This window comes from Cheilinus undulatus, linkage group 14 (genome assembly GCF_018320785.1).
Source record: "Cheilinus undulatus linkage group 14, ASM1832078v1, whole genome shotgun sequence".
In the NCBI taxonomy this organism is placed as follows: Eukaryota; Metazoa; Chordata; class Actinopteri; order Labriformes; family Labridae; genus Cheilinus; species Cheilinus undulatus.
The window spans coordinates 6,287,106-6,302,674 of NC_054878.1; the positions used below are offsets into that span (position 1 = coordinate 6,287,106).

Here is a 15,569-nt window from a genome sequence, read left to right on the forward strand (position 1 = left end):
TGTCGAGGGAATGTTCCCGCCTCCCTTTTCCCTTGTTGGTTCTGCTCTCAAATAAGTAACATTGTTCTGTGCCCTCTGTACTCTCAGGTAAGTGTACAATCACAGTAGGTGTTAGTTTGTGTATATGATTTGCAAATGGGTAAAGACAAGGTGAGAAGAGACAACCATGGCAAACACTTGCATCACCATTTGTTTGTGCTTGGCACAGACAATAGAGTTGATTTAGGATGTTTTTATTATTTCTAAGATGCCAGCTATGACCTTCCTACATCCACATTTACTGTGCAGCTTAGAGAACAGCATTGGTCTGTGCTGCACAAATACAACGGCTTTTGAAGAGACAGGATGCATTGAGAACTGCCCTTTCAACTTAACTCTTATGAGTACCCTGTACTCAATCACAGTTATGTTAACATCTTTTCCCTGCACCACATGAATCAAATATCAAGTGTACTTGGAGCTGGGCCTGGTTCTTAAATGTGAAAATGCCTTAAAGGACTGTTGATGTGACGTCACTGGTTGTAAGGGTGCTTGGGCTTGGTACAATGTTGATAATGTGAAAGCAGACTGGCAGGGGAGAGAGAAGAGCCGCCGCACTTAGTCAAAACAAAACAAGTGTGCCTAATGTGAAAACATCTCCTGTGTACCGTGCCCAAAAACACATGAAGCTTGCCTTAGACCACCTCTTAAAGTGGACTCAGGTATGGTGCTCGACTACATTATGATTCAATTTACACTGATCACACTGGGTCAGTCGTACTCAGATCTTGGCCTGGGACCCTCTTATGAAACCACCCTTACTCCTGAGAATGAATGCAAGTACTTAAAAATAGATTGAGTAAAATGCCATCCAAATAAACCTTTGTTATGATAACACCATATGAACCACTGCAGATGCTCCTGTCACCAGAGTCACATTTCTGCACAATCTTAAAGTTTCTGTAGTTATGGAGGTTCAACTGAAAATAAATGACAATACAGTAATGGAGCCACCTTACAATGCTTTATGTTGCTCTAAAGGTCAACTTTGGGCAGGAAAATATGCATTTTAAAGAAGTTTCCTTTGCCTTGATACATGCGTTTGAACATATCCTCAGCAGGTCACAGGAGAACAGCACCCCTGCTGGTCAGGTCGGGTGTCTCAGGGCTTCAGGTGACGTACGCTACAGATGAGAAGGAGCTGTTCCAGGAGCTGATCACCATCATGAGGAGGTGTGTGTGAAGAAAAGCTTTACTCTTGTTTTGCGTTTGCTTCCATCTTTCATTTGAAATAGAGGGAGTTCTGATCCTGACGTGTGTGTGTTTTATCAGGTTTGATCCAGACATCCTGGTGGGCTATGAGGTGCAGATGCACTCCTGGGGTTACCTCCTACAGCGGGCCGCCGCGCTGGGAGGGGATCTGTGTCAGCAGCTGTCACGAGTGCCAGGTAAATTAGACTAATTACAAACTAATTTGTTTACATATAGGGGTTAGTGAAAAACTGTTCACCATAAGTAAACAAAAGTTGTGCACAGCGGATGCAAGAGAAGATCCAACAACTTCTATTGGCCCCTGGTTATTCTGTGTCTTTTAGCATACATGTGAAAATACACCAGCTCTGCTGAGCTTCAAGCTCACTCTACCATGATCCATACATTGAACCCTCGGCTGCTCGTCAACTTCCTGTCCCACATCAGAGCAAATCTATAAATCAACCCATGTGAGCTCGAAGCTGTGTATTGCACATGTGCAGGATTTTTCTTTGTGTAATTATTGGTCAGTTATTGAATGTGACAGTTAGAGCGTGGCTGCTGATGTCACAAAGTCTCTCTGACACTGAGAAGGGTGTGAGTAGTTCTTATGTTTCTCTGCAGTAAGTCTTTAACTAGAATATAGCACTTGTTTTAGTCTGGAGGAGATTATTCCATCCATTTAGAGGAAGTGTGTGCACCTTTGCTTTTATACCCTGTAGGTTCTGTAAATACAAGAAAAAGTTCCCCAGTTTTTAAAGTGCTTTCATACCTAACCTTTTAGGTCAACAAGAATTTGAGTTTGGATGCCTTGTTAGTGCAGTTCATTTGTGCTGGTGTGAAAACTGTTAGTTAAACCCTGGTTTGGATCAAACAGCTATACAGAGGCTGCTTGAAAAGATGGGTCCTGGTCTGCTTTTGTTCAGACTCTGCTTCTGTCCATTTGTAATGAGAACATAAACCAACCTTAACCCGACCTGACTGCAGGAGGCATCAAACTTTTTTGGATTAAACCAGCTACAGTAGCCAAAAAATAGGAGTTAAGATCCACAGGCAGACCAGAAGGATCTTTAGAGACAATTGGCTGTTTTTCTTTCACTTACTAGGGTACTGTCTGTAACAGAAATATTAACAGAGAATGAATATCCAGCAGTTTCCCCACATAGATTTTACCTGGTCAGCACTCACAGGTTGGCCATGATGGTCATTTTATTGATTTATTTTTGGAGAAATAGTGCGATCAGACACACTGTGCTGTGGAGCATGCTCAGTACGTCCCTCTTGTTAACAAAGTTGTTGTTTTTGGATCTCGCCTGTTAAATGTTGTATTGAGTGCAGCTGATTGTTACTGCTGTGCCTTGGTTACATTATTACTTTGGTTTAGATCAGTGGTTCTCAACTGGTCTACCCCTGGGACCCACCAATTACTTCATTCACTAATTGTGACCCAAAATTAAAAAAAAAAAAAAAAAAAAAGTTTATTTAATAAATAATTTGCAGTTTGAGTATTGGATGGAACAAAATATATGACTGCAAAAAAAAAGACATAAAAACATATTTTACACTCCATTTCCACAAGAATGCATGCATAATGGGAAAAGCAAAGTGGTTTTGCAAGTCTGAAAGACAAATTAGTTAAAATATTGATAAAAGATTTACTCATTATTAATAATAATAATAATATCTTGAATTTATATAGCGCCTTTCAAGAAACCCAAGGATGCTTTACAGGAACACATAGACATGGACAAACTATGTGAGGGGTAGGATGTGTAAGGGGTGGTTTAGTGAAGACTGTAGGCTGTGGTGAACAGGTGGTGCTTGAGACGTTTTTTGAAAATGTCCAGAGATGGAGCACTACGGATGTCTGCAGGAAGAGTGTTCCAGAGGGTGGGAGCTGCAGCACTGAAGGCTCTGTCTCCATAGGTTTGGAGTTTGGTTTTGGGCATGGAAAGTAGGCCGGTGTCTGAAGATCGAAGGTTGCGGGATGGTGTGTATGGATGGATTATTAAGATAAAAATGACTAAAATAACATTTATGCATGCTTCTCAGACCTTTTGCCACCAGTTTTTCTGGTCGCGAGCCATTGAAAGCAGCTTCACGACCCACTTTTGGGTCCTGACCACCAGTTGAGAACCACTGGTTATGATCATTTCAATACATGACATCTACTTAAAGTGTGCTCCTTTTCTAAAAGTATTTTTTTATTCATTACCTCCGCCAAGGAGGTTATGTGATCGGCAGGATTTGTTTGTTTGTTTGTTTTTTAGCAACATAACTCAAAAATTTGTGGACGGATTTTGATGAAATTTTCAGAAAATGTCAGAAATGGCATAAGGAAGAACTGATTAGATTTTGATCTGGATCACCATCTGGTTTCAGGAATTTTTTGAAGGATTCTGTACTATTGGGAGATGGGGCTAATGGCGGAGGTCTGCGCTCTCCGAGTGTTTTTCTAGTTTAAGATTTATTTGTGTCTGATTAGTTTATTTCAGGTCGAAGCATCAAAGTTACATAAGCATATACTTGATTGATTTAGTCAAAGTGCAAGAAATATAGACCAAATAGAGACCATCTCTCATTGCAAATCCCATATTCGATCAACTTCATCCATATTCAAGATTCAAGGAGCTTTATTGACATCCTTCAGCATGTGAAAATGAGGAGAAAAAAATTAAGTACTCATGTCTTGGTTAAAAAATAGAAAACAAACAAAATAGAATGAAATAACATCCAACTAATAAAAACATTCTGACTATTGCTTTGTATGAGCTCAGGCGATGCAAGAATGCAAAAATGCAACAAATTGGTCCTTGATTCAGACCAGAGCAAACTAATTACAGGTGTAAAAGAGGTCAGATGTTAGATCAGCCCCTGTGTTTGTGTCTGTGCCCCCTAGAGTGTTTGGGTCTTTCCCTCTGTGTGACTTCCCCTCCTCTCCCTGGTCATCTTTGTCTTCATCCTTCTCCTCCTCATTCCCCTCCTCCTCCTACTCATCTTTTTATTCCTCTTCATCTTCCTCCTCTTTCTCCTTCCCCTCCTGCATGTCCTTGTCCTCTCTCTTCTCATCATCCTTCTCCTTGGAATGGATAGTAATACAGTAATACCTTATCCCTAGACATCTAAAATAGCCACTGTTCTTTGTTTACATCATGAAGACAATGCTCTGTTGTGATCAAATATTTGATTTGATTTAATAAATGCATTAAGAGTGTGTGTCTCTTTACAGCAGCAGCACCACTTCCTGTGTGTGAAGATGTTATAAAAGTGATGGCAGAACTCCTGTAAATGATGTTGGGATAATTAGTCAAACAATGATTGGACTCACTCTGCATATTCTCCCATGTCACAGCATGGCATGTGCTTTTACACAGACTCTGGTTTTACAGTCAGACTGTGTAACGTGCACCACTGATTTTAATTTTTTCCACGGCATTGTGGGTTCAAAACAGTTTAATTCTTCTTTCCAAGGGTAAATGATATGAAGAAAGAGAATGACCCTAATATTAATGCTGCTGCAGCAACATTGGGCATTGGTCAACGTTTTTATAAAAGTTTAAACACATGTTTATGCTCTTTATGTAATATGTAGATGATGTTTAAAGGTATTTGTTGGTTATTTTGGACTGTTCTGTGAACTCACTGTACAGATCCTTTTCAAAATGCTGTTAAAAACATAGTTACAGATGATATTTATCTGTTTAAAAGCATGGGAAATATTACTTCACATCCCTAGATCCTGTCTGATAAGAGTTTTGGATTATTATTTCTCATATTAACTCTGGACGACAGAAAAAAGTGTGTAAATGCCCCTTTAAAGCAGGGAGCAAGAGGAAGAGGAGAGACTATTTTCATCTGATCCTGTATCCTGATGTAACTCATTTTACCTGTGAAGTGTCAAAACAACTCTGCATCTATAAATCTCTAGAACTCCTGTTATAAATGTTTCTTTTAAAGACTTGAATCATTTTGTAAAAGGACTGAAGGAAACATGAGCAGAGGCCTGCTCGCTGTGCTTATACGTGCATGCCATACCTTTTTCTACCTGTACATTGTGTTTTTTAAACACCTGCTGGTAATACCATGTCCTTCAGGAATATTTAGGGAAGATTTAACAGTGTTAAAATATAAATACCACCAATCCTACCTGCTTCTCACTCTTATCCCCCTCTTGTTCTCCTCCTCCTTGATCCCTTTTCTTCATGCTCCTCCTCATCCTTGTCTTCTCCCTGTCCTCTCCCTCCTCCTCCTCTTCCTCTTCCTCGTCTCTAATTGGCTGTCCGTCTCCTCCGTCCATGTCCTCAGGTGACTCCAAAGAGAACCGCTTCACTGCAGACAGGGATGAGTACGGAGCCGACACCATGACAGAGATCAGCATCATCGGACGCATCACTCTGAACCTGTGGAGGGTGATGAAAACTGAGGCAGGTGTCCTGGCATGACCTCCACCCCTCCCACACCCACAGTGTTAGAGCTGTCAACACTGAGCGTTTCACAGTGTGACCTACTTTTCTCTGTGCTCTCGTCTTTCTGGAAGGATGCTCGCCTCTGTTTTCATGCTGCGGGAATCCTTCCAGCTGATATTTAGTCATTTTACTCAACTATGAAAAATAATCTCTGCATTTCATACTGCCAAGTTAAGCCAGGGACATTCACTTTAAGCAGCCATGGTTTTATTTACACAAACAAGCAGAGGATAATAATAACAGTAGATGTAATATTATGAAAGTGGACTATTAAAAGGCCCTGGTGTGATCAGAGAGGATTGCTAGTGGAATTTGGGCTCAGTAATTCAGTTACATACAGCCTTACCACTGAACTACAGTTATGAAACTGATTTATGATTTCAACTGCAAAAGTCAGTGTTTACACATTTTACATTATACTATTACTGTAAAAATGAATAAAAGTCTGTAGTCTGGATGAAATGCTAAGGGGTTTCATGTTTTGTACTGCTTTCTCCAGGCGGCGTTGAACAACTACACCTTCGAGAATGTCGCCTTCCACCTGCTCCACCAGCGATTCCCCACCTACAGCCCACGCACTCTATCTGACTGGTTCGACCACAACACCGACCTCTACAGGTCAGGGCTAAGAACCAAACATACTTTAACAGAAATATCACCACTGTTTTTTTTTTTTTCTTTTTTGGGAGGGGGGAGGTCTGTATGTAGCTGAGTGACGCTACTTTCAGAGCCATGCCATACAGAGTTGGGTTTAGTTGTACTGAAAGCCCTCGGTAATGGCTGCCTCCACTGCTCTTAATATCTCAAATACAGCTTTACTGTTGCATCTGTGTGACTAGCACTGGACCACGTTTCTGTTTGAAATACAGAATTAAAACATCCTTAACAGCTTTTCATGTTGGGAAAGATGTTTTCGCTTTTCTGCCGAACTGCTTCGGCATAAGTGTGGGATATTTAAGGGGAAAAGGGTAACTTGTTGTTGTGTGAATGCTTGTATACAATGCCTGATGTTAGCTCGGACCTAGCCACAGCGGCACTTTTGTAAGAACTGGACATTTCTTTATTAAAACAAGCGAAGAAAGCAACGCTGATGCTTTCCGTGACAGAAAACGATGTTTTCCCTCTTCTGCCTACCTGCTTCAGCATGAGTATGTAATAGTTATAAAGAACAGGTTAGTGGTGTGAGTGGTTGTATATAAGGCCTGCTAGTGGAGTGATTAGCTTGGACTTAGCCATGGTGGCGGTTTTGTCTGAACTCCACAACCTGTCTTTACTAAAACAAGCACATAGAGCAACACTAAAATCTTTCCATGAGAAAAGATATTTTTGCTCTACTCTTGGTCTGTTTCGGCATGGCTTTGTGATCATTAGGGTCATCTCGTCCAGTATGTCCAGGGCCTGCTGCTGCGTTAGCTGTTAGCTAGGATGTAGCTGTAGGAAAGCAGCAGTTTAATCCGAACTGGACCACATTCTTGGTAAAACCAGAGCAGAGAGCCAAAACGAAAGCTTATCTTGGCGTAGATATTTTTGCACGTTTCTTGTAGTGGCTTGTCCCCTGCACTAAAGAGAGATAGAGAGACAGAGAGAAAGAAAATGTAGCTGTATAAATTTAAATAACCATTAACAATAAATTCCTACATGATAAGGACTGGATCCGGATCTCAGAAAACAGCCAGAATTCCCATCACTAGTCTCCTGACTAGCCTTGGCATCTGTTTTAGATGAAGCTCAGCCTTTAACAATCTAAGGCAGCGGTAGCCTGTAGAGTAGAGCGTGGACACTGCACAGTTTGTCTCTCTTATCGGCCCGTCATGAGTGTGACAGACAGAACATCCCTCTGATCACCTTCTGAAGATTTTTTGAAAAGTTTTGCCTTTCCCAAATCCTTAAGCTATTTATTAACAGTTGTTTTACGATGTTAGGGAAGCCTGAAGCCGCATATAAGTGATGCACAGACTCATATTCCCAAAGAGGACATTGAAATTAATGTTGTTAATTTAACACTGGTATTGGATTGGCATTAGTCTCTGCAGATACATAAAATCCAGATACTGGATCACTGAATCACTAGGAATGGCTGATGATAATTGTGCTTCTTGGCAACAGGTGAGTCATAACCCCTGATAAGTATTTACAGTAGCGCATGGATAGCTGACTTCTCTGGGGTTCTGCAGCACTGATTGGTTGTTATAACAGCTCTATAACCAGCTGATAGAGACTTGGCAAAAGCTGCAAGGGTACCTCTCTAAAATGGTCTCATTTCAAAGATTTTATGCTGTGTTTGTGTATCAGGTGGAAGATGGTGGATCACTATGTGAGCCGTGTTCGTGGTACCATGCAGCTCCTGCAGCAGCAAGACATCGTAGGCAGAACCAGCGAGCTGGCCCGAGTGTTTGGGATTCAGTTCTACCACGTCCTGACCAGAGGATCACAGGTAAGCATGAGTCTCTGACGCTCTGATTGGCTCACAGTCGTCTGTGCTGTTGCCTTAATGCTGTGAAATTTTAGACGTTTTTTCTCTGAATTATTTACTGGTGATGATTGTTGGTGACAGCTGAAGGATTTCATGACTATAAGAGCATCTATGTGCTTTTTTTATTTGTCCCAACTTCTGTCTGTTCTCAAACTTTAAAGGGATATTTCACTGTTTTTGAAGTTGGTACTCAAGAATGGGGCTCCTGCTGGCGTTGTGTTTAATATAACTACTATTACCAAGTACTTTATTCAACCTAAATTGAAATAATCCCTCTAATTTGTAATGTGAAAACACTGATGCAATAAAGATGTGATATTCTGTTGCTCAGGGATTCAAAAATAAATGGAAGATTGCCAAAAATCAGCTCTCATATATCTGAAGTGTTGTTGCCGTGTCTCCAGGGGGTGTTCACTTGAATTTTCACTTTGACAAACAGATTATTCAGATGTAGAGGATGACAATATCTCCATTATCCTCTGCAGCTTTTATTTGGAGAGATCTCAGCATTTAGCCTATTCCAAGGATACAGAAGAGTTTAGAGACCAGTTATATTTTATTTGATTACCATGAGCTCATTAAGATTGTGTATCTGATCCTAAAATTTCTCCTGTTCTCTCTTTGTGTCCCTAAAGTATCGTGTTGAGTCCATGATGCTTCGTGTGGCCAAGCCTCTGAACTACATCCCTGTGACACCCAGCGTCCAGCAGCGAGCTCAGGCCAGGGCGCCACAGTGCATCCCTCTGGTGATGGAGCCCGAGTCTCGTTTTTACAGTAACTCTGTGATCGTGCTGGACTTCCAGTCGCTGTACCCCTCCATCGTCATCGCCTACAACTACTGCTACTCCACCTGCCTGGGCCACGTGGACAGCCTGGGAACGTAAGGACATGACAGGCCTGCACAGCTCTAACGTGTACCGTAGCCTGCTCAGGTTGCACGTCTGCCAGGAAAGTCTGCAGCTTTCCTCCGCTCATTATTTTTAATGGAGCACACGCTGAGAGCTTGGCATGCTCACAGCTCAGAGAAGCAGGGCTGGAGTTAGGATGTTTCACTTATTTTTCCAGGATTACTGTAGTTGCATAGCAACAGCAGGAGCAGTGAACACGCCTTTCAGACATGCACCTCAACTATTTCAACGTTAAATAAACACAGGAGAAAAAGCTTCATGCTCTTTATTTTCAGAGGAGCAAAAACTCTAAAATTCCAAATCAACCTCAGCACCAAAGGTTCAGTTAAAGTTTCTTTTGCAGTGCTCACATTTGATTAGCCTTTTATTAAAGCTTAGAACCAAATGCTGAAGTTAACCTACTGAGAACGGTGTTTATGCTTTCATCAGGCATGAAGTTTTGCTGTATTCTCAGTCATGAAGTATTTTACAGGTCTGCAGTGTTTTTTAGTTTTGTAAGAGAGGAGCCAAAGCTGACTGACCACTAGATGAACTCTTAGCCCACAAATATCTAATTAGCCAATCACATGGTCGAGAAGATGGGCTGAAGTTCAAACTGAGCATCAGAATGAGGAGTAAAAATGTTTTAAGTGACTTTAAACATGCTTGGTCTGGCAGACTCTCATGTTATTTACGCCAAATCCTGACCCATCCGTTGAATTCTCTGCAGAAATTAAGACTCATAGACCAGCAATCATATTTCCAGTCCTCTGTTGTCCAGCTTTAGTGAGCCAGTGTGAACTGTAGCTTCAGTTTCCTGTTCTTAGCTGACAGGAGTGACACCTGGTGTGGATTTCTGCTGCTGTAGTCCATCTACTTCAAGGTCTGGCCTATTGAGAGAAGTTATTTATGCCTTTCTAGCAGTTCAAACCCGTCTGGTCATTCTCTGACATTTTGGCCCAGACAACTGCTGCTCACTGGGTATTATTTCTTTTTCTTACACATGTAAACCCTAGCGTTTCAGATATGATTGCATGAAAATCCCAGTAGATCAGCAGTTTTTGAAATGAGCAGACCTGTCTGGCATCAACAACTATGGCTTGTTGCTTAAATCCCCTTTCTTCTTTATTCTGATGCTCGGTTTAACCTTCAGATCGTCTTGACCATGTCAACATGCCCAAAGGCATCAGTAGCTGTCACATGATTGAATGATCAGATGTTGGTGTAAATGAGCTCTTAAATAGGTGTACCTAATGAAGTGGCCAATAAGTGTTTAATTGCACTGAGTCATTTTTCTCTGTAAGTTTACAACTTTAGAAGAAATGCTAGAAATTGTAATAAATGTGTACCGTGCCTTGCCATACTTACTGGACGCTTTTCTTGAGCTAACAGGCTACTGCTGGTGTAGATTGCTAATAGCGGAGCTTCTAGTTGAATAAAACCGATGCCAAGTCCAGTCAAGAGATGTGCAAAATCATCTTCTCTGCCAAGATGAGCTTTCGGTGTTGCCCGTGCTATTGTCTTAAAAAGAAATGTGGTCCAGTTGCAATTAAATTGCTGCTTTCCTACAGCTACATCCGAGCTAATAGCTACCACAGAAGCAGCTATAGAATACACCGGCAGAACCCACCTGAACGTTTACAAACCCATGCAGAAGCAGACCGGAAGAAAAGAGAAAACATCTTTTCTGTCATGGAAGCTTTCAGTGTTGCTCTCTGCCCTTATTTTTGTAAAGATGCGTTGTCCGGTTCTGACAAAACAGCCACCGAGACTAAGTCCAAGCTAATCACTCCACTAGCAGACGTTGTACACAACCACTCACATAACAAGTAGTCTTTTTCCCCCCTAACATTTTCACAGACTCATTCAGAAGCAGGTTGGCAGTAGAGCAAAAACATTAACATGATTTTTTACATGCAGAAAAGCGGTCAAGTTCTGGTAGTATTGATGCTATGCTAAAGCTATATCCAAGCTAATCACTGTACTGGAAGCTGCCATTGTAGACAGCTTTATGTACAACGAGACTCCGCCCATAGCTCCTAAAATGATGCCAACTGGTCCAAACCGTGTTCGATTCTGCACAAATATTGTGGATTGGAGCTTTTCAAGATGGATTTGCCTGATGACAGGGATGGAGTCTGGCAAATTCATCTGCTTAGTAAGGTTGATTTTGTCATCCTCCAGGGGTTTAATGGGTACATTTTTTTTTTATTTTATTTTATTTGTGTTATCACATGCATGCCTTCGCATAGACAGTGGTGAAGTCACGTCAGCGTACGATGAGCTGTCAGGATCACTCTCGCAATGTGGCCAGTCTGCCGGCCAAGTCAGGGCAAGATTTTAGTCACATAGTCTGACATGGTGCTGTCTTGAACGATCAAAAAAAATGTGTAGTCTGAGCTGGCCTTGTAGTTCACACTGATCGAATGTACCAGACTTTGGGGTCAAGTGTCTGGGTCCCTGAAAAACAGAATAGGTCTACTTATGATCTCCAGCCACGGGCTGCATATTTAAATGAAAAAGTGATATTCTGCTCAAAAGCTTTACATATTGAGGGGTCTGAATCACTAAAATGTTCAAGAAGACTGGAGCTCCTCCAGTAGATTGTCCTAGCATTTCATGCCATAAATGTCTGTGAAGAATGCAGCATTGTTTTCAAGAGAAGGAAGAAGGACCTCAGACTATAAATAGTTAAATCCCTTTTTAATAGGACAGTGGGCTCTGTTGCTGTGACTTGTTTGTAGTAAGAACACAAACCTGCCTTGATAAGTCTCCTGAGTTACTCTCACACTTCTGTCTGTTTTTTTTGTTCAGGCCTGATGAGTTTAAGTTTGGCTGCACCTCTCTGCGGGTTCCTCCTGAGCTCCTCTACCAGCTCCGCAACGACATCACCGTATCACCCAACGGTGTCGCCTTTGTCAAGGTACGGCATCCTCTGACCCTCCTCTCTCATGAGATATCCCCTTGCTCTTCTCATCGTTCTGTAAGAACACTTGATCAGTACGTGAATCCTCTCTGTGAGTCCTCCAGTAGGTGTATGAAGGGTCATAAGTGGCTGTGAAGGCCAAGTATGTCTGCAGAAAACCCACTTCTTGCTCTATTTTCTTTCATTCATTCACTTTCTCACTGCTCAACACTCCCCGCCTCCAGTCCCGCAGTCTTATTACATAACACCAACACACGAGGCCACGGCACTGTGAGCAGCATTTAAAGGCACAGGATTGTTCTGCATCAGATTTAGTTTTTTTTTTTTTTTTTTTTTTTTTTCAGTAGAATCCAGCCTGATGCTGTTAAACTGACTAATCATAGATCAGTTTGAGGGTAAAAATGGTGCATAGTATGCATTTCAGTGATTAATATTAATATTTAAGGATGCAGTGAAGCTAAAACTGTCAGTTTTCTTTTGTAACTAGAAGTGCAGCCCTTCAGATCATGTTGTGTTTGCAGGAACTATCCATGCACTGACTTCTTTCTTCTTTGTGTCCAGTCCTCGGTGCGTAGAGGAGTTCTGCCCTCCATGCTGGAGGAAATCCTGAACACCAGGATCATGGTGAAGCAGTCTATGAAAACCTACAAGCAGGACAAAGCCCTGATGAGGCTGCTGGACGCCCGGCAGCTCGGACTTAAGCTCATTGCCAACGTCACCTTCGGTTACACCGCAGCAAACTACTCTGGACGGATGCCCAACATGGAGGTAAGCTCATCAAAGGTTACTATCAGCTGTCTGCGCCGTGAGGGTGAGGATGGAGGAAGGCTAACGTAGCCAGATTTAACCAAACTTAGTGGCGAGAGCTTGACTGCAGAGACGAGGGTTTAAGGGTGCTCTTGAATGAATGTGTGCTTGGAAAACACAGAGTTGAAAAAGTTAGATTGCCATCGCATCCTTGCTGCTTGCACAATATCTCTAACTGGGGCTGAAAGCTTTGCCATGCCTGCTTATTCAAAGAAAACCTGGTTATACTGCGGTTGATATGTGGTTAACAGTACCTCTCAGGCAGCAGCTTTGTGATTGTTTTTATTCTCAGCACAAAAATCAGCATATTTAAGAATCTGTGGTTGTTTTGAAGCAGGTAAAAGCAGCAGGGATATTTTTTTTGTGCCTATTTAAAACCTTGTACACCGTAGTTTTCTCATTTACGTCTTTGGTTGCTTCCAGGTCGGAGACAGCATCGTCCACAAAGCCAGAGAGACCCTGGAGAGAGCCATCAAGCTGGTTAATGACACGAAGAAATGGGGAGCGCGAGTAGTTTACGGAGACACAGACAGGTGAGCTGATGGTTTCTCTGCACACATCCATGATGACTCTGAAACATCCTCACAGCAGCAGGAGACAGAATAAAACATGTTCCTGTTGGTGGATACTGCCTCTATGAGCCAAAACAGACACTGAAGTCTGAAGTGTTGATGTGTCACTGTCAGTGAGGGCTTCAGCTACGACCTGCTCCGTGTTCTCACTGAACTTTATCGTCTTCACAGTCAAATTAAAGGTTTTTTTGTTATGATGGCTCACTTCCAGGGACTCATTAATTCTCTGTTTCCAAAGAGCTGCTGCTGTTTTCAGAGCAGCCATTCAGTCTCTGTTCCTGAAGTGTTTCAATTAGGAGAAGTGTGGAGGCTTGAGCTGCAGGAAACAACTTTTCAGCTCTTTTTCACTTCTTTAATGAAATAAAATCACTCATGCTGGTAAATCAAAATGATCAAGAGATTCAACAGGAAGTTTGACAGAAATAGAATAAATATTTGTTATCAAACAACACTGATAGATCAATTATTTATTAATAACCTCTGCATGAAAGCTGCAACGATAAACCCTACATGTGTCCAGTCTTTTGCCTTCTACAGCCAGTCTTAACTGCACTACTACTGAGAGTGTCAGTGACAAAATCAGCCCAATATTTCCCATTATAATATCCTGACAGTCCAAGAGCAATTCAGTAAAATATTTCTGCATGGTCCTTCTGTTCCTATTTTCCTCTCTGTCTCCAGTGTTGGAATGGGCGAGACAGAAAGAAAGTGGGAGATGACAAGGCTCCAGGAGTGTCTGACAGGAAGATAGTCTTGATTTTCTTTGACTTTTCTCCCTCAGGAGAGCTTGGTAGCTTGTTAAGCAGAATGGAGATGATAGTGCATCTGTAACATCCACATCCATGTTTGAAATGTCCTGCTCTGACTGATGTTAACACAGAGACGAAACTGTTTGACTCATAGCCCTCAAAGACTTGACAATAAGCTCCACGTTTCCGTCTTTAAAATAAAAGCACTAAATCACATATTTTTTCCAAGGGGAATCTCACGTTTACCAAGCAGAGGATTAAGTTTTCAACTGATGCAATTTGGACAGTGAGCTTGTCATGCTGTGCTCAAAGACTGTTAGGACACATTAGAGGCACATAAGTGACGTAAAAGCATTAAAACATTCTAGCTGACTACTTTTGTAATGTTTAACAGGCTTTATGATTTTAAAGGATGCATGAATTTAACAGTTTTTCAAGTTTTGTTGTTGTAGTGTTGTTTAGATCAGTGGTCCTCAACATGGGGGGTCACGAGACATTGAGAGGGGGTCTCCAGATGCCTTAAAAAAACTAAGAATATTTTCTAAATTACACATTTACCAATTTAGCCGAACTTCAACAAGTTATCATTACTTTTTCCTACCATTTTTGCCCATTTAAAACATTTTTGCAACTTAAAACACATTTTTGTCAATCTAAACCCTTTCTACTGCTTTTTTCTGCCTGTTTTGTTGTTGCCTCTGTCAACCCATCATTGCCACTATTAACCACTTTTTACCACTTTTTATGCCTGTTTTTGCCCACTTTAACCACATTTCACTATGTGCTGTGGTCATTGTTGCCAGCTTAACCCATTTATGCCATTTCTGCCTATTTTTATGCCTTAATCAACCCATTTTTGCCAGTTTAAACCCAGTTTTGCCACTTTTCATCCCCTTTTACCACTTATCATGCAGGTTTTTGCCATTTTTGCTGTATTTTTGCCATTTGTAACCCATTTCTGCTACTTTCAGGATCTCATTTCACCACATTTTCCACCAATATTTTGCCATTTTTAACCCATTTTTGCAAATTTGAATCAATTTTAATTCTGTTTTTAAGGAAGGGGATTTCCGTTTTTTTAAGAGGGCTATATACTAAGGTACAAAAGAATTTAAAAAATATTTTTTTATTTGATCAGATTTGTAATTTTTCAGGTTAGATATAAAATATTGATATCACAGCTTAACTTTACAATGGACCATGGCCCCAGAAAGCTCTCCCATTGATCCCCCCTTATGGGCAGCCTTGTCTGCACATGATTATGCTTGATTGTGCATGTCTGTGTTCAACCACCTTCAGGTACAGTGGGGTTCCCTGGTCTCTGGCACCTTTACTTTGGGGGTCGTGAGCTGAAAAGGTTGAACCCCTGGTTTAGATTACCGTTGGCAAAAGAACAGCTTTGTTCCTGAGGACGCCAGAACTACTGCTGATATGATGTACTATTGTCGATTATCACTGT

General features: G+C 41.4%; 1 protein-coding gene across 2 annotated transcripts in view; it reads left to right on the plus strand.

The window, feature by feature from the left end:
- The window catches only part of rev3l (REV3 like, DNA directed polymerase zeta catalytic subunit), a 117,475-nt gene that overhangs the window by 87,804 nt on the left and 14,102 nt on the right, over positions 1–15,569 (plus strand). Inside the window, exons 18-26 of one of the 2 annotated variants that reach the window (XM_041806144.1) lie at positions 1,098–1,212; positions 1,312–1,427; positions 5,536–5,654; positions 6,196–6,314; positions 7,989–8,130; positions 8,805–9,049; positions 11,871–11,979; positions 12,544–12,750; positions 13,213–13,322. In XM_041806144.1, the coding sequence (XP_041662078.1) occupies positions 1,098–1,212; positions 1,312–1,427; positions 5,536–5,654; positions 6,196–6,314; positions 7,989–8,130; positions 8,805–9,049; positions 11,871–11,979; positions 12,544–12,750; positions 13,213–13,322 (1,282 nt within the window). The remainder of the gene's footprint in view (positions 1–1,097; positions 1,213–1,311; positions 1,428–5,535; positions 5,655–6,195; positions 6,315–7,988; positions 8,131–8,804; positions 9,050–11,870; positions 11,980–12,543; positions 12,751–13,212; positions 13,323–15,569) is intronic. The other variant, XM_041806145.1, reaches the window with a different exon arrangement.